General features: G+C 41.9%; 1 protein-coding gene across 1 annotated transcript in view; it reads left to right on the plus strand.

The window, feature by feature from the left end:
* UNC80 (unc-80 subunit of NALCN channel complex) overlaps window positions 1–27,638 on the plus strand; it is a 2,521,865-nt gene that overhangs the window by 537,857 nt on the left and 1,956,370 nt on the right. Inside the window, exons 14-15 of the mRNA XM_086955549.1 lie at window positions 5,373–5,504; window positions 26,040–26,187. Coding sequence (XP_086811675.1) covers window positions 5,373–5,504; window positions 26,040–26,187 — 280 coding nt within the window. The remainder of the gene's footprint in view (window positions 1–5,372; window positions 5,505–26,039; window positions 26,188–27,638) is intronic.

Below are 27,638 nucleotides of genomic sequence, written 5' to 3' on the forward strand. Positions count from 1 at the left end.
TCAGGAGGCAGGCCAATAATCTCCGGGATCTTGGGTTGGGGTATAGGATCTGCCTTTGACACCTGGAGAGAACTTCAATGACCGAGAATAATTCAGACATGTGAATCTACGAAAGATATCCTTGCCGACCAACACATCATTACAGTGTGCCTCTTGATATGGGTCATTAAGGCAACAGATACTTCCATGAGACAACAGAATGCCTCTTCACCTATGTCTAGGAGACAACATTTAATTTAATTAGAGCAGAACACAGTTCTTCACCTGAGGATAATTGACCTGTGTGCATGAGATACCAATTGATTTTGCATTACTTCAGAGTCCATCTGATTTTGTTGCTCCTTAAACCATCTGAGCCCTCTGCCAAATTGTACCCAACTGTTGAATGTAATTACTCAGCCAAACCCTGCACTCTGATTTCTGTCCACCCTTTCTCTTTGAACTATTGTTTCCTGTAGACCCCTTGATTATCTTCCCTCTAACAAGCTCTGTAAAACAATGCAATTTGGCATCTGAAAAAGCCCCTCTGAGACCACCCTCTATCATATCACCAATTTTATCTCATCTTCCCATCACCCTTCGCCTGCCATTATATGGCCAGATTTTCTACCGCATTTATGACCACTCAGCATGGCATACTGTAATAAGCTAACGGTAGTTAAGCCCCATCCCTAGCAGTCATTTCAGATTCCCTACTCGGGCTTCTTGGAATCTTTGGTTACATGTTACTGCTCTATGTACTTATTAAATTTTTAGTGCATAATCCAAACAAACAACATGAACTCTTCAGAAAAAAGATAGCTGAGAGAACCTAGAGGGGCTCGAGCTGTCTTTTGAGATCCTCACTCTTCTGTTGAAGTCAGAATTCTACAGCAACATGAGTGATAACCGCTTTGATTGTTCTTTATTTAGATTATGCCCTAAATGTGAAAAGTGAAAGCAGGCTTTCAGAAACACAAATAATGTATTTATTAATACTACTCCCATCCAGTTGCAACTGGTGACTTTAAAAATAGTGGGGCGTATTCTTAGCTCAAATCTCAGTGAGCAAGTCTAACCTCTTCTCATAGGGTTTGGGGGGGACCCACTCACACTTGCTTGCACTCATTCCTACTCTCTTACTGATTCTCACTCAGTCTTTTTCACATACTCTTATTTGTGTACTTACTTTTACTTACTCTCACTCACTCACTCTGGGACGGAGGCAGTCTCTTTCATTCTTAGTCTGACCCATTCATTCTCACTCAGTCCACTCAGTCGCTCTTATTGTCACTCATCCTGAATTACTCAGTCTCTCTGTGACGCACTCATTTTTACTCGTTCTCACATATTCTCACATATTCTCCCCCTGACCCTCTGGTGTAGCTGAAACTCTCAGTCTCACTCATTTCAGTTCACTCAATCTTGCCCTGGCTAACTCTTACTCCATCTACCTTACTTATTCTCACTTAATCTGACTCACTCAATCTCACTCATTCTCACTCAGTCTCATTCTTGCCGAGTCTCACTTGAAGTCACTGATTCACTCTGTCCCACTCAGCCTGGATCATTCCACTCTGACTCACTCATTCCAACTCATTCTGACTCATTTAGTTTTAATCTGCCTCAGTTCAGTGTTACTGAGGCACTCGGTCTTGCTCAATCTCAGTCAGTCTCATTCATTTTCTCATCAGTCTTCATCATTCTCACTCACTTTAACTAAGTCAGTCTCAGTGATTCTTACTTTTCTTTGACTTACTCTGTCTCACTGTTTCTAGAACTCACTCAGACTGTGGCTCCCTCAGTCTTACTCTGACACACTCATTCTCACATAAGTAACAGTCAGTTACACTTACTGCCATTATACTTCACTAACTCTAATTCATTCTCACTCATATTTACTCTTCCTTTATCTCATTATTACTCACTCTGCTGCTCTTTCTGCTTACATCACTGGAGCATGAAACTCAAACCTCAAACATGCACAGTCTCAGTTACCAGGTCCCAGTCTTTGCTTTTTAACCCACCCTTACCCACCTCTTTGACGACCTGGGAAGGGTGTGGTGACAGGGTGATTGGCGTGTAGCCAAGGGCACTGCACGGCTTAAGCTTGCTGTGTCCATGATATGGCATGGCTGTTGCCATTAAGAACTGAGGCATGCTAGAACCTTGAGACCAGGGCTGTGATTTCACCATCCTTGAATGATATCTGATGGCTGGTGCACACATCTTAATATTCATAGTGCATATTGCATAGTAAACCAAGCTTTTACAAGGCATAGTTTAAACCTTTTGGCATCAATTCTTAGAGTTGTTCAACTTAAGGATGTTGTCTAAAGGGTGTCTACTAAGCTATTTAGTATTCAAGAGTTCCGGTCAGCACTGCGTGAAATGGGAAATGTATTTGACATTCTTAACACCTTAACCGCAGTACGATTTACTGCGGTGTGCTGAAGATTTAAAAAACCCACTTTACAGCTCAGCTCGTCATCAGCATACGAGCGTCGTAGCTGATGACGAGCTGAGCTCGTCATCAGCTGCGAAGGGGTTAATAATGTAGTAGCAATGGATCACTTCATAGCCTCCTGCCAAGACATGTAAAGGCTGCCTATAGGTATTTTAGAGAGAACAGTCCATACCAACAAGCAGTAGGCAATACCAGAAGTGACCAAAACATATTTGAACAGGAACTCATCGCACTTAATTTGTGATATTCTATTGGTCAGAAATACTTCAACTACTAGAGGAATTTGAGTCTCCTGCAAGCTTCATCAGTTGGTCCTTCATAATGCTCTGGTCTACTGTCTCTGAGGTAGAGAAGTGTGAGAACCCTATTCAGCTAGCAAGAAAACCTGATCTCTTATGCCCTAAAAACCTTACATCATCGCTTGTGCTGAAGAGAAGCCTTACTGTTTGTTGCCAAGCAAGTCATGTGCGTCCAAGTGCTGGTCAAGTTTACAGGTTACTATTTTTTGTGTGATCTTAGTTGAATAGGAGCCCTTGCAATTAGACACTAGCTAGCAGATTCATCTGGATCCAGAGATTTTCAAAAACAATTAGTAGCACAGTTCTCTAGAAAGGAACCGATAATTATTTTAAAAAATGATGAGGGTGAAAAATTGAGTACATTTTTTTATGAAGACAGATAGGCAAGGCGCCTAGCACATTGCCTAAGATTCATGTTCCTGATGAGGTCATTTTCTTTGGTTGCTTTTAGCAATTATATCACTTTCTTTCAATATACCTCCACTTCTTCACTTAGGCAACTGGTCTTTGAGCTCTTACACAGAATTATACTCTTCAGTTCATGAATGTGAATGTTTACTTAGAAATAAAGCTTGTAGTGCTTTAGTAAACATTTCAACATTTTCTACAATAGAAAATATACTTGTAAAGATATGTCCACACAGACGACAAAGAACTTTGCTTATGCTTGCTTCGACTCCAACACACAATAGATGAACCTTGCCAGGAAACCATTTGCACACTTGCTGGCATTCATAATTCTCCAGCAGAAGACTTCTTGCTTCTTATAGTTTGCAGATTTTCAGTAGTCTTGTGAGTACCACAAATATATGCAAGTTGATCATAAACTTTTCACCAGGAAGTAATCCAATACAACCATGCCAACTGAGGTTAATGCTCTATCTCTGTATGTTGTAGAATCAGATCATCTTTATTTATCAGGGTATTGTAACAATATCCTTTATCATTCGTTATCTCAGGGGTCTCCAACTTTTCTGTAGTGAGGAGTAATTCTGATCATTGAAAATCATTATGAGCTACTGAAGTCTAAGCCACTCGCGCAATGTACCAGACACCACCACTTCCAGTATGGTTTGAACAAAATATTTGGACTCAGGTCAATATGATAGGGCTGCCATGTTGGTCAATGAGAGTATGGTCTTTGGAGATGTATGAACATGTGTGCATATGAATGGAATATATGTGTAAAGGGTGAACGAGAGTATGTGTCATGTGTACTTGTGGCACATGACATACCTTTTGCCATATGTGGAACTGTTAAATGTATAACACAAACATACAGCCATTATTTCAATAAGTGAAATATAAAGTGCAGAAAAAGGTTCTGCAAAAATGTTCATAATAAGGAGCATGTGTCTGGATGATGCTTCCTCTCACATCTTGTCTTTGTTATATAAGTATTGAAATATTTTTTTGTTTCAACTGTATCATGATATACATAATTCTAATAAACACATAAAAAATAAATAATAACTTGGAACAATTTTCTGCACTTAAGTTTCTCCCACTTAAATAAATTGCTTTATTTTTCAGTTGTACATATGAAAATGTGTCTACCAGCTACTTTGAGCTAGATGCCTGCTCTTTGTGAATGTGACACTTTGAAATGGGAGAAAATTAAACTGAAGAGTGAACTTTATATTTTTATGGATTCCATAACATTCATCATTCAGTCAAAAATCTTTATTCGGCTGAGTGCCAGCCATAAAAGAATATATCTTAAAATCAACATTTCAAGGATACGACAGGTTAAAATGTAACCAACATAATCAGTGCACAAATAATCATTTTCCAACGATATTTCGAAACCGTACAGCAGTAGAGATGTACTTATAAATCATCAGACAAGTAAATTCATTGTTTAGCAGGAGTAAATAATGTAATGCGGGCCTACACTTTCTTAGACTTAAATTCTTAACAATGGCATTAACATTTTCTTCCCTTTCAGTGTTGCATTTACAAACAACAGGCATTTTGCAACCAGTGGCCTGTAGACACAGTGCCATATTTATAACAGAAAAATATAGCCATTTGTTTAAATAAGAGGAATGGATGCCATTGGAACTTGTCCAAGGTGGTATACTGCATGCATGTGAATATTGAAGCTGAAACACATTTGGGGCATACAGTGACCATGAGCCCTCTCATCTGGGACCTCAGCTTTAATTCCTGCCATTTGGTAACATCTGCTTGGAAAGCTGGCCATTAAAACTTTGCAGGCTAATAAAGCTAAAAGCCAGGTTCTGTAACTTGAATATCCTTTATAGATTACTATGTAACCCATACAGCCTCCCAGTTATGCTAAGTAAACTGCTCACAGTATTTTGAATGCATATCTACAATCTGCCCATTGACTCTTGGAAAAGGGCAAAAGTACAAGAAGAGCACAAAAGTAAAACTTCTCTATTAACTTCATTGAAAATTCCCAAGCATATGGTGGGGCTATTCTGCAAAGTATGTGAATCTGTAAAAGCCATCCATGCTTCAAGGTCACAGTTAAGGTCAAGTAACATTTTATTTTTGTCAAATGTCCAAAATGTTGTTCTGCACTACACTCTGAGAATGACCAACTCTTCATGTTTTTGCTTCTTAAACATTTTTGTATCATTTCATGTTGTCTGTACCAGGATGATAATGCCCCAGTAAGCACCCACAAATTGGCCCTTACCATGTTGATCAAAATTGTGAAGTCTTTGGGTTGTGCATATGGCTGCGGAGAAGGCCACCGCGGACTCTCAGGAGACAGACTGAGGCACCAGGTAAGCCAGTAACCTATAAACCTAATGAAATGTATTTATTTAATCTTGAGCATTAATTTATGTTTTTTCATTGTGCTTGTTTTTGTTTAAATCTGTTTATTTTTTTTTGGCACAAACATGTATATGATTTTGCACATCTGATAATATTCACTACATGGTGCATGTTAGGGCATTATTACATAAATTAGTCATATGATGCACAACACGTGTCAGTGAGCAGTTAGCTGTAAAGAAAGGGACGCATATTTAAGAACGTTTGCAAGGATTACCAGTTGTAGTTTGCTGGTTGGGTTAATCTGTGCTTTGCATCTATTATTCCATGGCAATGAGGCCTCTTGTGCACCTATCAATAAACAGATGAACTGGGGGAGAAGAAAGAGAAAGCTAAGCATAACCTTGTGCGCCCTTTGTACATTATGTCCCACCCCTCAATTTGTTTGAGTGTAACTATGTATGCTATTATACTATCAAATGCAAGCATTTAAAAGAGTGGGCAGGCCTCTTCGCAAGAGATGAGTACACTTTCGCGAGCGCCATTGCCGTACTTATGATATCCAACATATTGTATACATTTTCTTCATTACATGGTGATGATTAGTCCAGCTCTGATGTGGATCCACAGTAGGGGTGGCTCATACACACAGTTATGTTAAGGTTGCTTTTGAAGACAGGACTTCCAGGATACATGCAGAAGCAGGTTTATTTAAGTTGACAGAAGCAACCCCCAACAGCTGTCTCCTCAGCAGCATCAGCTACCGTCTCCTGGATTCCAACATACAGGATTCCAGTAGTGGAAGCTTACAGTTGCTGAGCAGCAGTTGCTAAGATATGTAAACACTAACAACAATACAACATATCCTTTTTCTTAAGAAACAAAAATAAATAAACATAAATAAAATATAAATTCATAAAATGAAGAGATAACAAATTAGTAACAACATAAATGTCTATAAGGCTAATCACAAATATAATCTTGTAACTTCTTAGGCAATTTCTTAAGATGTGTGCTAGGTACTCTATCCTCAGACCTGGTACTTGGAGGTGTACCTTTGGAAGAAACTTCTTTAGATTCATTGCTCACAACTGAACTGAAATTAGGTACATCTTTATTTAACCACTCTCGTACCTCTGTTTCATTGCACTTGGCCACACGATTAGCATTCCACCACTTTCCATCAGAAAGTTTCAAAAGATCACCATTAATAGACCCAATTTTCTTGGGGTCGGATAACTTAGAACTTCCTTTGTGTTGAATAGTTCCCAACTTTACTCTTTCAAAATTGCCCATTTCAAACTTGTCATTGTGTCTATGTTCATAAGAACTTTGATAATCTTCAACCTTAGATCTAATGATACCCTCATTGATACATCTCCTACCACATCTTCCCATCTATGCGGACACAGCAATAGAACAAGGAACCCTGCCCTTGAGTAAACAAAAAGGAGTTTCACCTGTAACAGAATGTGGAGTGGTTCTATAGTTCCACAACATTTTGTTTACCAAACACTTCCAATCAACATGATTATCAATAGCCATCTGGATACATTAACCCAAAACACGGTTAAAGCGTTCAATAAGGCCATTTCCACAGGGATGATAAACTGGAGTTTTTAAGTGCTTGATACCCCAAGTTTTAAGAAAATCACTAAACTCATTGGAAGTGAATTGAGGTCCATAATCAGTTAACATTTCTGCGGGACAACCTTCTCTACGAAAATTTCTTCACAGAAATCAATTTCGTTGTCAGATTTGACTTTGCGCACAAAGGTTACCCCTGGCCACTTAGAAAAATAATCCATTAAAACAATGGCAAATCTGCATCCAACACCAAGGATCTCAAAAGGACTGCAAACATCAATAGCTAATCTTTCTCAAGCTTGCTTAGACCAGTTTACATGATGAATGGCAGTTTCTTGTAAGACATGAGTCTTGTCACTCCGAGAGCATGCTACACAATCCCTAACAAACCTTTCAATTTGCCTGTCCATTCCAGGCCACCAGAAATCTTCCCTGGCCTTCCTCTTCATAGCTGACATACCACCGTGGCCATCATGCAACAATTGTAACAATCTTGATCTCATAGTAGAGGGAACTACCAACTTATTGTTTCTCCTCAAGATACCATCCACAACATATAATTCACTCAAGACTTCTTTATAAATTAATAAATCATCATGAGACTTCCAACCCTCTCTCAAGGGAAGACACTTAACAACTTTTTTAATAATATTATCATCGAAACTTGCGCTTTTCCAATCTGACTCTAAGGCATGACATACATCACTCAATTTGGCAAAAACCCATTCTTCAACCTCTAAATCAAAATTTTCACTACTGTCTTTTTCAACTGGAAGGCGTGATAAACAATCGGCATTTACATTCCTCACACCAGGTACATATTTAAGACTAAAATTATACTCCAGTAAACGATAAATCCATTTGGCAATTCTTGGTGTAGCTTTTGCAGCACCTGCAGTAGAGAAAATGTCAATTAATGGTTTATGATCCGTGTGTAATTCAAACTTCATACCCCACACAAAAGTTCGGAAATGCTGCACTCCCTACCAACACACCAATGCCTCCTTTTCGATGGTGGAATACGTGCTCTCAGCACCCTTGAGTGTTCTGGATGCGAATGCTATTACTCTTTCTTTGCCCTCATGAATCTGCATCAGTACAGCGTCCAAGCCATACCCACTGGCATCTGTCACTATTATGCACTTATCATTGGCATTGAAAGATTTTAAAGAAGCAGTACTAGCAACAGCTTTTTTTACTTCCTCAAAAGCACATTGGTACTTCTCAGACCACACAAATACCACATTTTTCTTCATCCATTCTCGTAGAGGAAACACACAATTGAAAAAATTAAAAAGAAATCTTGAGTAATATTCGGCCAATCACAGGAATGACCTTAACTGGTCTTTATTCTGTGAAACATGTGCTTTTTCTAGATCTTCCACTAACTTAAACTTAGGTTTAATTCCCTCTTGATTTAAAGTGTGGCCAAGATAGTCCACCGCAGGTTGACAGAATTTGCATTTTTTAAGACTAATGATTAGACCAGTTTGCTCTAATTTGCTTAGCACAATTCCTAATACATCATTGTGCTCCTCCTTGTTCTTTCCCCACACTAAAATATAATCTTGAAACACCAGAATATTGGGAATGTCTCTCAAAATACCTTGCATAACTCTTTGAAAAACTGCCGAAGCAGATGCCAAACCAAATGGCTTGCGCACAAATTTGAATGCTCCTTCTGGAGTAATTAAAAAGGTTAAGTGTTTTGATTCTGGTTGTAGTAGGATTTGATGGTAAGCACTTGACAAGTCTAGGGTGGAAACAATGTTCCCATTGTCAACAGTGGCTAACATATCATTTATGTGGGGCAAAGGGTGGCGGTCAACCCAAATACATTCATTTAAGTCTCATAAGTCCACACACATTCGGATACTGCCACTCGGTTTGAGCGTGATAACAATTGGACTAAGCCATTCGGAAGCTACGATCTGCTCTATGATACATTCTTTTCACAGTCTCTCTAACTCTTTTTTGAGAGAATCCCTCAACGCCAATGGCATGTTCCTTACTGTATGCACTTTAGGTATAACACCTGCCTTAAGAATGATGCGATATCTTAACTTCCTCAAACATCCTAGTTCTTCTTAAAGAGATTAGGATATTTTGACACCCATTCATAATTATGATGATGCTATGTCAAAAGTACTTGCATGGGATTGTTAGGGTTCAGAATAATTTTTAAAGCTTTTTGTTCTCTCCATCCTAAAAGGGATTTCCCTTTTTCCACAACATACAGTTTAGCTACGGTTTCTCTATCTTGAAATTTAAAATTCGATATATAATAACCCATAACAGGTTATTTCTGACCACAATATCCTACAGGATTGACATCAGAAATTTGAAGACTTTTAGAACCCAACTCGTTCCAAACCTGTTTGTTGATTAAGGTGAAAGGAGAACATGAATCCGCCCACATTGCTAACTTTTTCTCATCAACCCAAATGTCACATTTGGGGGGGATTATAATTTTCACTATTGCCAAAATCATCAACTTCATCAGTCATATTTACTTCAACATCACTTTCATCTAATTCATCACAAGCATCTTCATTGATAACATTGATGACTGGTTTTGAGTTTCAAACCCTTGAAAAATGTCCTATTATTTTACATTTATAACATCTACTTTTAGCAGCAGGACAATGAATAGCATCCGAAGAATATCTGTTACAGCCACATCTGTAAAAAAACTTGTTAATACTAGTAGTAATTTTTTTCTTTTCACCTTTAACCTCATCAGTATCATTACTCTTTTTGTTTTTGTCACTTATTTTACATACTTTTAATGAACAATTATAATTTTTACATTCAGTAACAGTTAACTCTTTAACATATAAAGACGTATTTTCAATATGTTTGGCTATACCAATGGCCTTTTCTAATGTGGGGTCAATTAGGTCTAATAATTTTTCCTGAAGTTTTTTGTTATTCGTGGCATTAATCATTTGATCTCTTATGATTTCATCTCTGAGATTTTTAAACCTACAAGTAGTTGCTAATCTTCTGAAAGCTGTGACATATTGCTCAATTTTTTCTTCATGTAACTGTTTACGTGAAACAAATTGTGTCTCTCTACCACTATGCTTAATTTTTTGCCATAGTTTTCCTCTACCATTGCTAAGGCACTTTCATAGGTATCTTCCTCTTCATCACCGGATCCATCATTTTCCTTTCTTAATACAGAAGACGGTTTAGGAAGTGTTTTTAATACATTTCTTCCTTCTACCTCCAAATGATGTTTTAAAATTGCCAATTTCCTGTTGAGAACATAATCTTCACCACCAATAGCTTCCAGGTATTTTGTAGAAGACTCTTTCCAGTCTTCCCAAGTCATGCTAGTAGATCCGGGATCCTGAAGAAAAGTAGGGGGTGGAGCAATAACTTGTGAGGTCATGTTATAAAAATTGCCTGCAAAGTGCTTTTTACTGAAGGTTCTGAGATAATGAACAAACTGTTTGATTGCAAAGCTATTGTGCTTTCTACAGAAACTTTTGAATGTGATGGCAATCTGTCTGCTTCCAATGTCACCACACAAAAATGAACTTGTTATTTAGTAATTCGCAATAACTATGGGCATAAATGAAAGGTGATGTGCCTATCACCATAGTCTTACACCTGACAAAGTATTGTTTTTATTTGTATAAAAAAAACATGGTTGCAATCTGCGACAAGACTGTGTTTTCAATTCCTGGTGACTGAATGCCAAACAATAAGGCGGCACGTCTACGTGACCTTCAAGTTCGAGGTCACGTCAATTAGACGTAAGGCGTGCAGGACGCAGGAAAACAGAAAGAATCCACGCGCTTAAGCCGGATTCAAATGGTGCACACTTGGACTCGTGCTCCTTCAAGTGCGTATCAATGACACGCACCTGCCAACACGCGCTGAGATGCTCATCCAGTTCACAGATTGACCTTTGCTCAGATGTCCTCACAGCATGCACTTCCAAAGACACGCGCACACACAGCTCGCGCTTTCCTTCAGTCGCGGCAGTCTATGGAAACGTTACCATGTCAATAATTTAATATCTTACTTACAAAATTTCACCAACCAGTTTATGTTCATCACAAGGCAATTTCTCTCGCTTCTGGGGTCTTCAGGTCTCTGAGTAAAACAAGGTTTATACTCACTAAATCCCAATAAATTGCTCCAAGGTCAGCAAAAATCTTCAAGTAAAATGAAAACCCTCTTGTTGCACTTCATCCCATCCTTGTCGCCATTTTTGAAGACAGGACTTCCAGGATACTTGCAGAAGCAGGTTTATTTAAGTTGACAGGAGCAACCCCCAACAGCTGTCTCCTCAGCAGCATCAGCTACCGTCTCCTGGATTCCAACATACAGGACTCCAGTAGTGGAAGCTTACAGCTGCCAAGCAGCAGTTGCTAAGATATGTAAACACTAACAAGAAAACAACAGTTGTTTAGGTTGGGAGTACCTCCCCACAGCCAGCATTTGTGAGGCAGGCAGCTTCTTTACATGGCATTAGGAGCAGGAAGAATAAAGGGTGGACAAACAAAAAGACCTGGGAGGAGTGTGACCTCCTTGGGACGTTGACTGAACACTGCTTTTTTTAATGGCCAATACCTCATGTGGTGTGCAGCTCCAAATAAAATGGGGAGGACTTAATGAGATGGGGCATGGACCATGACCACCGTTCGTCTACCTAAGTTGCGCATCGGTGGATCTGGGTCTTTCAGTATCTGGGTCCTCTGGGGAGATGGAACTGAACCTTGCATAACTCCCAGCAGAGCTCCCTGAAAGTCTTGCAGGATGGCATCCCAACTCACTGCTATGGGGATTTACAAAGGCACAGTGCTGCACCCTTTTCCTCAGCCCAGTCCACACCAGTAAGGACTGTCTCCAGGCCAGAGAGGTAGGACGGTCAGCAATTTACAGCGCTTTGTAATCAGGCGCTTGGCTGCTAGTATACCCAGGTCAAGGAAGCAAGAGCTTACTTTCTGCTATTTACTTCTGAGGTATAGGTGCAGTATATACTCCTCCCAACTGTGTGATAGGATGCAACCAGTGCAGGCAGCTAAAGCAGTAAGTAAGTATGTTTGGACATGTCTAGGAGGAACCTGAAGAGGCTCCCCTGGAGGACCTTATACCTGTAGCGGGTGGTACTGATGGTACAGCAGAGGTTCATGGTGTTAGGCCCCCTTTCACTCCCCCCTGGGTTAGTTCACAGGATTCCTAGGAGGAGGAGGTCTTCTTCTTCCTCATCCTCATTCTCATCCTCCCTTTCCTGAGCATCAGTTGCTGGGTCAACTTACGCTAATTTAGATAAAGTCATCCTAGATAGGAGATACAATTTGCTGATGCTTGAAAAGGCTTAACTCAATATGAAGAGGGAGCAGTTGGCCCTTGAAATGGACGTCCTAGAAGTGGAGAAGGAAAGGAAGAATGTGGGGTTAGTCCCCAATGGTGGCAGCAATAAAGAGACTAGTCAGGGGGGGACACTTTGATTCTAGGAACCTTACAGGATAGTGCCTCACAAGTCTATTACAGCTATGGAGAGAGCCTGTAAAGTCCAGAAGGTTCCCCTTTATCACCTTTTCAGACAAAGGTAGAGACAAACTCCTTGGCAGCAAGGGAACATGATACAAGTATAAGGAAAGTGTTTCTTATTGAAGGGTTAGGACTTACTTGTGAGGAATACAGGATCGAATTAAGGGATACCCAGAAGACCTCTTCACAAGAGTGGGTTGATTTCATAGATCGCAGTTAAGGCTCTGGAAGGCTGATTACATGGTAGTAATGTATTGTGGATTATATAATATTGAACATGAGAGAGTACATCCTTAATAACGGTGTGTCTGACAAACTGCACCAGTTCCTGGTAGACTGATCTGACCGCTCCCCAGGAATTGGGAAAAAAGGCAGACAAATGCATTCACACCAATGTGAAAATAATGCTCATGGTGGGGGTAACCAGAAAAAGAAAGATACATCTAGTATCCAAGAGTATGATGGAGAGAAGCCTAAAAAAAAGAGTCTTCAACAGGCCCACAACAATGTTCCTCTGGGGTGGGTCACAATCTTCCTCTTTCACTAGTGACAAACTTCCTTGGTGCATTGTTTGTAAACAAAAAGGCTATAGACAAATGACCCCATTTAGCCTAAGAAAGCCACCAAGACTGCTACTACTCCCCTTAATGCCCCTAGCATTAGCACTCGTAGCAGTAAAACTCCACAAGGTGTAGCTGGGTTTACTTTAGGAATTACAGTGGGCTCTAGGTGTAGCTGGGTTTACTTTAGGAATTACAGTGGGCTCTAGCCTAGTCAGATAAGTCGCTGGGGCTGTCCTGATACCAGAGGGTGGCACTGATCTTGCCACTTTGGCTGCCTGGCTTCCTTATATGAGGAAATACAGGAAGTTCCCCCTCATAAATGTTATGGAAGCAATAGCTTACAGAGACATAGGTGCCAGTGTCACAATGGGTACTGGAGTACTTACTTGGGTACACTTACCAAGTAAAGTAAACAATGCAGACAATATCACTAATTGCCACCTCATGGCATTGATCAAACTTAGCTGGTGAGGGGGGTGGTTGGGGGGCGAGTGTGTTACAGGCCCTAAAAAGGTTGTGGTATCTTCTAACATTCCTGTAGAGTGTCTTATGGGCAATGATTTAGAAATGTCAATATGGACTGGAGTTGAGTACTTTAGGAAGTTCCTCTTGACCCTTGCACATGACATACCCCTTTCAGGGCATCTTGGGCAATGTAAGACTGCAGACATGCTTGCCTCACACTTTTACTGGTCCCACATGTCTGAAGACACAAAGAAGTTTTGTCGCTTCTGTGTCAACGGATCACTGACATAATATTGAATACACAAATAAAGAATTACAAAAATATCGAAGAAAAAATATAGAATTCCTATCTACAAACAGGTAAGTACAAAAATATCTAATCAAAAATATAGTTTTAAAAAATATAGTTAGTCAAAATATTTTTTTTTTTAAATGTCTTAAAAGTAATTTAAAATTAATGAAATAATAAATATAACATTTACTATTACCACTCCTGTGAGTGCAACAGTAGGGAAAGCGTTGGATAGTGTAGGGGTAAAAACTACTATTGCCACTCCAGAGAGTGCAACAGTAGGGAAAGCGTTGGATAGCATAGGGGTAAAAATTACTTTTCGATATTAAATTACTTACCTTCAATTCGATATTTTTCACCACTATATTCTGTCCATTCGATATTTTGTCCATTCTATATTTAGACTTCGATATTTTGGTAATTCTATAATTTGAATTCAATATTTTGTCTTGTTACCGTGTCAACAGTCAAGCCAGTGGTAAGACAGGTAGCACAACAAAGACCCCACTAATTCTGCTATCAGTGGTGGGGCTTCCCATTGAAAGGGTAGATATCAACATTGCTGGTCCCCTTGACCCTGCTACAGCATCTGGGAGCAATCGTAACATGGTGGTGGTTGACCATGCCATCAGATGCCCAGAAGCTATTTCCCTTAGGTCCTTTACAACTCCTACAGTGGCCAAGGGCCTCCTCGGAATATTTATCAGAGTGATTATTCCTAAGGAAGTTGGGCCAGACAAAGGTGCAAACCTAATTTCTGGCTACCTGAAAGCCATGTGGATAGAGTGTGAAGTAAATTACAAATTTACCAGACCGTATCATCCGCAATGCAATGGGTTAGTTGAACGTTTCAACAGAACCCTAAAAGGTATGATTATGGGGCTATGACAAGCTCAGGAATAGATGGGAGGTCCTATTACCTTGCCTTCTTTTTGCCTACAGAGCGGTTCCACAGAAGGTGGTTGGCTGCTGCCCATTTTAACTTCCGTTTGAACATCAGTTAGGGAGCTACTTGCTCTAGTGAAGGAGGGATGGGAGCAGCATCTCAAACTCTTAAGCAAGACATTGTGGATTATATGCTAGGCCTGCATCCATGCATGACTGAGTATGTGAAGAAGGCCATCAAAAATGTGGAGGGCAGCATCCTGGGTGTGATCCTGCCACAACTTCAGAGGTTGTGGCATGATCAAATGGCTCTTCTAACTGTTTAACAGCCAGGGCAGAAATATGGGTCTAGATGCCTGTGGCCCCAAGAGCCCTACAAGACAAGTGGAATGGACTCAATACCATCCTGGAAAAGAAAGGTGAGGTCACCTACATGGTGGACCTAAGTACCCCTAGAATACCCCACAGGGGGCTTCATGTGAACCGTCTTAAGCCTTGCTTTGACATGGCTGACATGAGCTTGCTCAGGGCTACTCATGAGGGACAGGAGGAAGAGAGCGGCCTCTCCCTGATCCCCTCTCATTCAACCTTTTGCTGGGTCAGTTGATGGAGTGGTTTTTGCAGACATCCTCACTGACAACAAGTTGACTGAAGACAGGTTCTCAGTCAGTTCCCTGAGCTCTTTTTCATGACACCCAATCAGACTACCTGGTGTGCACATGAGGTGGACAAAGGGGACAGTCTGCCAATGAAGAGTAAACTCTACGAGCAGCCTGACCATGTCAGGGAGTGCATCAGGACAGAGGCCCAAAACATGCTGGAGTTAGTGGCCATTGAACCTTCAGATAGCCCTTGGGCTAGTCCAGTAGTCCTTGTGCCAAAACCTAAGTCTCAGGGCGGAAAGATAGAGGTGATGTTTTGTGTACACTACAGAGGCCTCAATGCAGTCAATATGACTAATGCTCATCCTATACCTAGGGCAGATGAGTTGATAGATTCTCTGGCTACTAGTGCCGGGACACCTCCTTGTGAGGTAGCTGTTCGCGCTTTATAAAATGCCGTATTATTATTATTATTATTACTGATAAGTATCCTTTGACCTGACTGTAGTCTATTGATGAATCAGACTCACTAAGGGTGCAAAACCTACAACAGCATTTTCAACCCCGGGAGATCACTTCCAGTTAACTTTAATGCCTTTTGGTTTCGAAAAAGCACAGCTACATTTCAGAGGCTGGTGAATAAAGTTCTCTCAGGTCTAGGAGATTTCAGTTCAGCATATCTGGACGATATAGCTGTCTTTAGCTCCACCTGGCATGATCACCTGGTCCACCTCAGAAATGTACATAAGGCCCTGCTGACAGCAGGCCTCACTATTAAGGCCAGTAAATGCCAGATAGGGCAGAGTAAAGTTGTATACTTGGGCTACCTTAGGTGAAGGCCAATTTCAGCCATTGAAGAGCAACATCCAAACCATTGTGGATTGGGTTGCTCCCACTACCCAGACTCAGGGCAGAGCTTTTCTGGGTCTGACTGGGTACTACAGAAGATTTGTTCAGTGGTGTGAGTCCACTATGACTCCCCTTAATGGCCTCACCTCTAAGAAGATGCCTAAGAAGGTGAATTGAACAGTTAGCTGTCAAGAGGCCTTTGATGCCTTGAAGAAGGCCATGTGCAATGTATTGTCCATACAAATGCGTCTGAGCTAGGAATATGAGCAGTGTTGTCACAACTTAATAAAGAGGACCTTGATCAACCAGTAGCTTTTATCAGCAAAAGGTTGACCCTAAGAGAGAAACGTTGGTCAGTTATTGAGATGGAGGCCTTTGCATTGGTCCTGGCCTTGAAGAAGTTTAGGCCATACCTGTTTGGCACTCACTTCATTGTTCAGACAGACCATAAGCCCCTTTTATGGTTAAAACAGAGGTAGAGTGAAACCCCCAAACCTTAGCAGTGGTTCAGTACCCTACAGGTGATGGACTTTTCAGTGGAACATACATAGACCTGAGAGTAACCATACCAACACAGATGGACTTTCCAGATATTTCCACATACAAAATGAAGACTCAGCTGGGCAAGGTTAACCTTATCTTCTTTCATTTGGTAGGTGGTTATGTAGTAAAGTAGGATCTTTCTGGCATAGATAATCCCACTTTTTGCCTGGTGTCCGTTTGTTTTGACTGTAGTTCACTGGGATCCTGCTAACTAGAACCCCAGTGACAGTGCTCTCTCTTCTGAATCTACTTGTAAGTAGTTTGTACACCCCACAATTGGAATACTGAGGTACCATTATAAGTCCCTGGTACATGGTACTGAGGTACCGAGAGCATTGGTACACCAGGAGTCTCCTATGGGCTGCAGTATATAATGTGCCACCCATACAAGTCCCTGCAAAATATGGCAGCCAGAGTCCTCCTCAACATTCCTAGGCGCCAGTCCACCTCGGCAGCTATACGCCATCTTCATTGGCTAAGAGTGGAGAGCAGGATTAAATTTAAGGCATTATGTATTGCCTATAAGGCCATACATCATACCGGCCCGAAATTTCTAAGAGAGGCATTTCAGCCATACACCCCTATAAGGAACCTAAGATCAGCAGCCAGTTGTCTACTAGCTGTTCCCCGAACAAGAACCGCCACCTGGGGAGACAGACGCTTCTTGGTAGCAACTCCTAGATTGTGGAACTCTCTACCCTCACATATCAAAACGGCTCCTACTCTCATCTGTTTTCGTAGGGCATTGAAGACTTGGCTCTTCAACCAATAGGTTTGTGCTTACCACTGTATCTTAAAGTATCATACTGCGCCTAGACACCCTTGGGTAGTAGCTGCGCATTAAAAATTCCATAAATAAATAAATAAATAAAACAAACTGTGTCTGCAGAGCTGCCTGTGCAGTCTGCGTGAAAGGGTGCATGCACCCTTCAATTCAGATATAAGGTTTCCCATATGTACTGGTCGCTGCACTTAAAACCTATAAATCACCAAATGCCCAATCTTAATCCCACTCAAGTAGGAGAAATGATTGCTAAGGCCAAATCGGGATCTCAGTTGAATCCTTTCCCGTTTCAGTCCTAAAAATGGCTCAAGTTGTAATTGCAAACAATCTGACTAACATTTTGAGCTCAGTTTTTAGTGCAGGCTACTTTCCCAATTTGTGGAAAGCTACATCTATTCTACCGATCCTAAAGAAGCCCAATCTAGATTCTGATGACACAAACAACTTTCGTCCCATCTTCTGACTCCCCCTGCCTGCAAAACTACTTGAAAAATCTATGAATATACAACTCTCAGATTATATCACTGAGCACAGTCTGCTTGATGACAAACAGCACAGCTTGAGGTCCGGTTATAGTACAGAATCTGCCTTGATTAAATCGGTCGAGGATATTAGAGAGGCTCTGAATAACGGAGGAATGGCCACCCTTATTCTTTTGGATCCATCGGCGGCCTTCGACACGGTCCACCATGTTATTTTGGTGGAACGGTTAGCTGGTATGAAGGGGTCAGAGCTGAATTTGCTAAAGTCTTTTTTGGAAGACAGGATGCAATTCGTAGCCTTAGAACCATTTAAGTCAGAGCCTATCATTCTCCCTTGTGAAGTGCCGCAGGGATCCTCCATCAGCCCAACTCTCTTTATGTTTATATTTCAGCCTTAGCACTGATTATCAAATCATTTGGTTTTGCCTTAACATCATACGTCTAGGACACTCAGATTGTCGTAGCGGTTACCAAACAACCTAATTGTACTGGTAAGAAATGTCATGGCTGCAGACAGGACCCACGACAAAACTGCTGCTGGTAGGAAGAATCCTGCTGCATCTTTAACCCAGTGCTTTTTTAAAGACCCACAACTCTGTGGCCGTACATCCTCTGAGTCACCATGGACTCAGCATGCATCCTAGCCGGAAGGTTTTTCCCTTAAAGTGAAGGAGTCACTTCCCTGCTTCTGTAGACACCTCAGCGTCGACAACCAGTTTGCTGATCCTGTTGTCCCACGGACATCGCCCGGCTCTGCAGCACAGGTGGTGGTTTGTTTGTTCTCTAGAGGCCTGACCAGTCTTCCCTGCAAGTTGGGAGACTGTAATCTTTATCCAGCCAACGTAGACCTCCTCCCTATGCACCACGTCTGTTTGGCACTACCTAGGCTTGTTGGTTCCTACAACCAAAGGTCTTCAAGCTCCCGCAGCCCATTCCTCCAGCACTGCACAGCTCCAAGCCTGTTGTCCTACCTGCATCCTCTGCACCGTGGCCCTTCATCTTCTGTGTGCTGCTGGGAATTCCTTGCTACCATCTGAGCCTGCTGCCAGAGGGTCCTTAAGGGGGCTCCATCGATTCCTGCTGGCTGTCTGGCAAGCTGAGGGCCGGCCCTGAATTACCCCTGCTTGGTTAGTCCCACAGACCTTGCTGGTCTGCAACCAAGCATCTTCTCCTGCAAACTGTTGTTTGTGTTTGCCAAGGTTTGTTGGTGGTCATGCCGGCCACTGACCTTCCTGCACTTGTCTGCCGGCGTGGGACAGTTCGTGAAAGGCTTCTGGGCTTCTGCCACATCACCTAGCCTCAATAGCTGCTGTTTCTTCCACTCCATGCTACACCAAGAACCTTCAACCAGGGCTGGTATTGTACTCCTGTGCCTCCTGGTCATCTCCTGCCTGCTTTCAGGTTCTTCTCATCTGGATTATTCGTCCTGGTTCCACCGGCCAGGTCCACAAGATGATGTTTCTGCTGAACTTCCACGACCCTCCATTGGCATCTACGGAGACTTCTGACACCACTTCACCCCTATGCACCCAGGCTCACTGGTGCAGTTATCCGTATATTCTGTGTATCTACAGGTGGGGTGACTCTCCAACCTTCCTGTATCCAAGTGGTTTCTTCGGGTTCCTTTGGTAAGGGTCCTAAAACTCTAATTTTCCAACTTCAACTTACCGTGTTGTCCTATGCACGTCTGACCCGGTGTAACCATTCTCACCCGGGTGCCTTGAGGTCTCTTGCTATTCACCATGGGTGGTTCTGTGCTTCCTCTGGGGTCCTCCAACCTTGGGATACCAGTCCCGTTTTGGTACTCACCTCGAATTCCACTCTTTTAGTATCCGTTTTGACCCCCTGGTTGGGCCCTGTGTGTTTTTCTATACAACTTACCTCTTTTCTAAGTATTCTGTGGTTGTAATTGATATCTCGGGGTACGAGATATACCAAGTTAGTGTCTAGTGTGTAGTAATACATATAAAGTAGTTTCTTATTCACCTGGTGTGGTTCTTTCTTGTGTGAAAAGCTTACTGACCAACATAGAGGTACATGCATTTGCTTTACACCCTCCTGGATAAGCCTTATCTTCTCTCCACAGCTACCCCATGAGAGCTTTGGTTTTCAGGGACCTAAACACTATCATTAAGGGTTGCCTGGACTCAGTGCACAATGCCTCACAATGGCCTGACACTATATACTGAGCCAGCCTCCTACAGTACCGATGCCAGAAGATGGTCATGGTTCTTCTTCCTCTACTTTCTGGCACCCAAGAAGGATGGAGGCTCTCAGATCTGCGCTTTCGCAACTTCTTTCTCAAAAAGGAGAAGTTCAAAATGCTCACTCTAGTTCGGGTCTTGTCTACACCAAGTGCTAGATCGTAGCGTTATACTTGAAGGACACGTATTTCCACATTCCCATCCTGCCTGCACACAGGTGTTACCTGCAGTTCATGGGGAGCCATGAGCACTCGCTGTACTTCCCTTCGGTCTCACCAGCGCTCTTTGGGTGTTCACCAAGGTAATGTCAGTGGTTGCAGCTCATCTGTGAAGATCAGGGGTGGCAGTCTTCCCCTACCTTGACTACTGACTGTTGTAGGCTGTCTCGCTCCAGGCTGTCATCTCCCACCTCCAGACTATGGCCAACCTCCTTCATTCTCTGAGGTTCACTATCAACATGCCAAAGTAAGACCTGACTCCCTCTCTAATGATCCCTTTCATCAGAGCTGTTCTGGACACAGCTCAGTTTTGTGCCTGTCTTCTGGAACGGCTAGGCCAGGATATTCAGGCTATGATACTGATGTGTCAGCCTCTATCCTTGATTTCAGTGAGACTGACTCTGAGGCTGCTAGGCCTCATGACCTCCTGCATCCTGCTTATGTTTCATGCCCATTGACATATGTGGGCTCTGCAGTGGGACCGGAAGTTCCAGTGGGAGCAGCATCAGGGAAATCTCTCGGACATGGTCCAGATCTCAGAGGGAACTGCGAAGGGCAGAAGGTGGCGGCTTAAGAACCGCAACTGGGTCAGCGTCAGACCTTGCTCCTTTCCCCAGGCAGATCTGATAGTAGTGACAGTTGCATCACTCCTAGGATGGGCGGCCATCTGGAAGAGGTGGACATCTGTGGACTCTGGTCTCTACCCTCCATTCAGGGAAGGCTTGTGCAAGTCTTCACAGACAACAACAACACCGCCATGTGGTACTGCAACAAACGGGGCAGAGTAGAGTTGTGAACCATTTGTCAAGAGTTCCTGCATCTCTGGAGATGGTTGAAGCAGCAGGGCATATCCCTGGTGGTTTCATCATCTGGCAGGCTCTCTGATAGCCAGAGTGGATGAACTCAGCTGATGATGCCATACATATCACGACTGGTGTCTCCATCCAGAGATGGTGCAAGGTCTGTTTCAGCAATGGGGAGAGCACTGGTTAGATCTATATGCCACCGATGAGAACACACAATGTCAGCAGTTCTGCATGCTGGCTCTCGCTCAGACATGCATTTCATCTTGAATGGAGCTCAGACCTCCTCTGTGCCTTTCCACTTATTCCACTCTTGCCCAGAATTTTCAAGAAGATCAGGAACGACTAGGGCTAAGTCATCTATATGCCGCCGGATTTTGCACAGAGAGTCTGGTATCCCAAGTTTTGAGGATGGCCATCGGTCCTCCGATCAGGCTGCCTCTTTGGGACGATTTTCTGTCGCTGCAGCAGGATAGGGTTCTCTACCCGAACCAGTCAATGCTCCGCCTTCTTGATTGGAGATTGAGCGGTGACAGTTCACAGTTTACGACTGTCTGCCCGAAGACTGTAACATTATCTTGGCATCCAGGCACCCCTCTAGCAAGATAGTCCCCTGAGCAACATTTGTGGCATGTTGTTCAGAAAGACACATTGGTCCCTCTTCTGCCCCCTTTCTTAGGTTCTGCAGTTAGTTCTTTCCCATGCCCAGTCTTGCTCTGCTCTGGGGCACTGTTAATGGATATCTTTCTGCAATCTCTGCTTTTCTTTGGTTGCCTGATCAACCTTCCCTTTACCAGTCACCTATTGTACCTAGGTTTTTGTAGTGTTTGCAATATATATTTCCACCTGCTTCTCTCATTATGCCCCAGTTGGACCTAAACCTCGTCCTCACATTTCTTATGTGTGATCCCTTTGAGCCTCTGCACAATTGACCACTCAAGCTCCTAACCATCAAAACATCCTTTCTCATAGTTGTAATATCTGCCCAAAGGATCAGTGAGCTGCAGGCCTTGTCATCCAACCTCCTTATGTTACCATCAACCCAGATAAACTGGTGCTTCGCACAAGAGCTTTCTTTCTTTCGAAAGTGGTCACTCCATTTCACTTAGGACAATCAATCACTACTTTTTACATTCTGCCTCATCTCTCCAAGTAATAAGAACAACTTCATTGTCTGGACCAAAAAGAGCTTTTTCATTTTACCTTGAATGCACATGAGAGTTCTGGATGTACAACCAACTCTTCATGAGGTATGTCAGAGCGAAGAAAAGAAGGTCTATACAGAAGAGGACCATCTCCCAATGGATCGTTTTCTATATCAAAATCTGTTGCACACTGGCTATGAAGCTGAGGGTGTGCATGCTCATTCCACCACAGCTAAAGATGCAACCACTGCTTTACCTTGCAGAGTTCCGGTACTGGACATCTGCCAGGCAGCAACGCCGGCTTCCCTGCACACATTTACCAAGCACTACTGCTTGGACAGTCAGGTCTATAGGGATGGGCACTTTGCCCGCATTACTTCTTCGTGTGAAATTGGTCCACAGACCCACCTCCGGGGAGGTATTGCTTGGGTACCTATTCTGAAGTAAGGAATCTGGGGCTAAAAGTCTATCACATGAAAAACTTACCTACCTTTGGTTACACCTTATCTGGTAAGGACTCTGTACAGCCACAGTTTCCTTTAGAAGTATCCCCAGTTGTCAGACTGAATCTGGGATCAATGGCCCACACATACAATAGCGACAGGTGGTTGCCTACAAGGATGGGTTGCATACATAGATGATCTCCACCTTCAAGCGACATTGTCAAGAAATGAGCATTCATATTACATCGACCTGCTAGAACTAAGAGCTATCCATCCAGCTTAAAATTCATTCCTAGTATCCTCCAGGAAAAAATCCCTTCTTGTGTACATATATAACACAATAGCAGTGTATCATGTGACCAAGCAGGGAGAAATACTGACCATTGCCTCTTGAAGCACAAACAATCTGGAGATAGTATTAGCGAGAGACTTGAGTATCACAGTGGTTACTCTGACAGGGATCCGGACTGCAGACTCATGCAGTCAATCATTTCATGAAAACACCAAATATGCTCTCTGCAACGAGGTGCTACAATGTTTCTTCATAGAACGTGACTATCTGCGAATAGACTTGTTTGCAGATGCAGAGAATTCAACTGAAGGTACTACCAACCAGGTTTGAAGGGGAATACTCTTTTAATAGACTGGTCAGGGAAGGGAAGTTTATTTACATTTCCCCCCCCCCGTTTCATTTATCCCAAATGTATAGCTCAAACTGTACCACAACAACTTGATGATCCTGATAGCTCTGGAATGTCCAAAGAGGTATTGGTGGGGCGCACTACACATGTTAGTCTGTGTTTGTTGGGTTGTTCGGTGCTCTAGAGTATCACTCTCTGACAGGGAGTGTAATCAATAACAAGGTAGGTTGCATATCCATCCACGTGGAATATGTCCCCCAGGCTCCGTAGATGCCTTCAATGCGAAGGTTTATCCTTTTAAAATAAAAGCGGAAAACATTTGTGTTGGTTCGCTGTATTTTGTTTATTTTATGATCTCGTTGTGTTTCCCAAGATTTCTTATAATGCATATGGATGGTTCATTCTTAATTCAAATATCCATTTTATAATTCCCAATGCATTTCGGCATGGAATATGCCTTAATCCGGGGATATTTCTAAAGAAAAACGAAGTATCTAATTTAGCACTCTCATATGAGGAAGTCGTGAAAAATAGAAATTTGAAAGGTGCACGAATGTAAAGACAACGTTTGTGGTAGTGTTCCCCAAGAAATGTAAATGAAGATAAACGAAACCTGTGTTTAAGCGTCAAGGCGCTGTGATCTAAACGAGAGGAGTAAAGCAAACGAAGTATAAGTAGTGCTCTGAAGCCGACGGGTGAGATGTCTGATGGTAATTACACGATGGGACCGTGCACGTAAACAGGTTCTGAGTGATCAGCGGTGTACAATAAAATCCCGTGCTGTTAGATTTAAAACAGGGTACAAGCATGCATAAACCTTTAAAGAAAAGATTTACCAGTTAACGAAGCGGAGCTTACCGCATAGCTTAGCATAGCGTCTACCCACGAATAGCCCGGAAGTTAAGCTGATTTACCCCGGAAATGTTAGGCGGCCATATATACGGTTGCTAGGACGTGAAGTTCAGTGTTTAGGCATACAAATAAACAACGGATGGAGAACATGTAGCGTTATTGAAAGAAGTGTCTATGTGTTGGCAACCGGTTAATCAGAGTGTAGGTGCAAAGCAAAGAGAGATGCAAATGACGTTCTAGTTGTAACCTACCAACGAATATGAGTTATAAGTAGTATTTCAATAAATCGGAACATGTTACAAGTGAGTGGGTGGGAAGCCCTTTGAAGACTTAGATGGTTGGGAAAATCCAGTAATCTCACTTCCTGTACTGATGGATGCTGTAAAATGCAGTAATGCCACTTTCTGGTGAGATGGACGCTGATCAATTTGGAATTTGTGTTGCTGAAATGGATGCTAGCAAATAAATGTGCTTGCCTGGTTTCTTCTTTCCAAGATGGTTTTGGCAGGAAACAAATGATGTCTATTCTTGCAGAGATGGATACTTTGAAATTCCTATATGCCTTCCTATAGAGATAGATGCTTGGAAATGAACTCTGCTTGCCTGGCTTATTCTATTAAAGATGGATTTGACAGGAGACCAGTGAAGCAGTTTTCTGTATAGATGTAGACTTTGAAATGCAATAATGTCACTTGTTGAGAGGAATGCTAGGAAATCTACAGATGTCTTGTTCATATGGATTCTATGTGATGTGGTAGATGCTCAGTGATTGTTAATTTAATTACCTTAGCCTTGGTAGATAATTGGTTTTACAGGTATGTAATGATTCGTTATTGACTGTACTGTTTGGAAGCACAGTGGTGTGGTTTGAAAACTCACAGGTTTACCATTTGATTGTAAAGATCATTTTTTTATTTAGTGTATGCAAAGACTTTTCTTAATAAAATGTAAGATATTGGTGGAAAATCTTTTAAAGATATACAATGTATTAGGAGTTATTAGCCATTAGAATAATTGTCTGCAAAGTTATGACTGCTGATTAATTATCAGCCCCTCATTGCCTTTCAATCACCTAGAAATCTTTCTGTTCTCTCGGTAATCAGACGTATCTAAAGACTGCATGAAACTAGTGCAGAGGTGATGTATTGAGCTGGATTCCCAGTCTAATGGTTTGGAATATTTCAAAATTAGAGAATCTGCAGAGGAAAAACAAATTCATCAGAATTAAACATACACCTGAATAGTAAACTTTGTATAAAGACTGAACTACCTGGAAGTGTTTTTATGGGCAATCTTTTGAGTCACTCATCACATGAGCCTATCTTTTGTTTGATTGAAAGATTGATAGTGATGTGGCATTGGTTATGAGAAAAGGCCTCCAAAACGTACAATAACATGTTCTTGGAAGGTCAGAAGAAGTCGATTAGCTTATAAACTCAGATATGCCAGAACTGTAGTTTGTAGCATGTCTACTATGCCATTGACACTTATGTTCTATTATAGTAATTGTGGTTTACTTTATATGTATTTAATCAGTGTTCTTCCAAGTATGACACTTTTTAAACTGAATGCTCTGCATATGTTCTGGCACGTTACAAAGACAATTGTTTATATGAGTTAATGCAAGCTAGTAAGTTCCTGGTGATAACATTTGCAAATATGTTTTTCTTTTAGGCTCAGAACTGTCTCACAAAATTATATAAACTGGATAAGGCACAGTTCCGCCAAACTATGCGAGATTATGTAAACAAGGATTCCCTCAATAATGTGGTGGATTTTTTGCATGCCTTACTGGGATTCTGCATGGAGCCTGTCACGGACAGTAAGTTTAATTTCCTAGAATTGGCATTTCTGTGATATTCTTTTAATATGTTCATGCCAGGGATACGGTAGATGAGGAAACAGTCTAAAATTATCCCGCCATTTTCATGAGTGGTTTTCAGTGTTATCCTAGAGTCAACGTGGTGTCAGCTTCTTGTATTACTAGTGTGCAGCTTGGCTTCACAAATCACTGCTACAGGTCTCCAAGATAGCTAGATTCTGAAAACAGTCTGTTCTACAGCTTGGATCCCAGAATTTCATTTCCACTTTAGAAATACATTTAGTTGCTCTACTATAATACATGGGACTTATATTCTCAGTACTGGTAACAGATGCTTGTTTATTCAATATCTTTTAATTAAATATTACACAAATATGAATAATACATTATTCTCCATAGAAGTAAAAAAAAAAATTTGCTATTATGTGCTTAGATCTTACCTATTGTTGAGCCCTAGGTAGGTGGGGATGGTAGGTAATAATTTAGAACCCGTGAATGTCACATTTTGAGATTCCAGGGAGTGAAACCATTGAGTATTCTCACCCTTCCCAAGTCTCTAACCTGCAGCAGTCTTAAGCACCCTAGGGAAATTGAAGGTGAGGCAGGAGACAGAAATAAACTATGTTTTGTGGTACCGGTACTAGTATTGGCAGTGTAGAGCTTCAGTTTAGTGGGATCCAGGTCTTCACAATAAAAGAATCAAAAGAGATTATTATAGTTCTAGGGTTTTATGTTGAATATTATTCAAATATTTGTAAGACAGTTTATTAGTCCTTGAATGTAGTGGGCGACTGGCAGCAACTGCAGGAAACAGTAAACTCAGCTGTCTTGCTTTACACTCCTAAATAAAAGAAATTCAGCACTCCCCAGCAGAGGCGCTCGGTAAAGCAAGAAAGCACATGGAAAGGGGGCTCCACACTCATGAAATAAGGCACATCAAAGGCAGTTTTCAGAATAAAGCGTGGGGGTTTATTAGTGAAACACTTTCTTACAGAAATGCTTTCCCAGATATATATACGTGTGTGTGTGCATGTGTGGATGTGTTTGTGTGTTGTTATATGCACGCACACATTTATATATATATATATATATATATATATATATATATAAATATATATATGGAGCAGCTCCGGTGTCGTTGAGACACCCATGCAGTGACGCCAACCGGCGCCACCGTTTATGGAACAGAATGCTGAATTTTGAAGGACAATAATGGGCTGCGAGGACTCAAGCTATGCCCTACGACCCACTTGGGGATAATGCAAGCTTATCAGGGCGAACAAGCGTGGCAGTTCACTGCAAAATCTTAGTGGGCACTACAACGACCATCGGGCCGCAGCCGTGGCCACGCCCCTTTGGGGCGGAGTATGAAATACAACATGCTGCGCTGCTCTTTCAGCAGTTTCCTGGCCTTTGAAGAAGTGTGCTTTACACGAAACGCGTCGGCTAAA

This window comes from Lissotriton vulgaris, chromosome 2_1 (assembly GCF_964263255.1).
Source record: "Lissotriton vulgaris chromosome 2_1, aLisVul1.2, whole genome shotgun sequence".
Taxonomy (NCBI): domain Eukaryota; kingdom Metazoa; phylum Chordata; class Amphibia; order Caudata; family Salamandridae; genus Lissotriton; species Lissotriton vulgaris.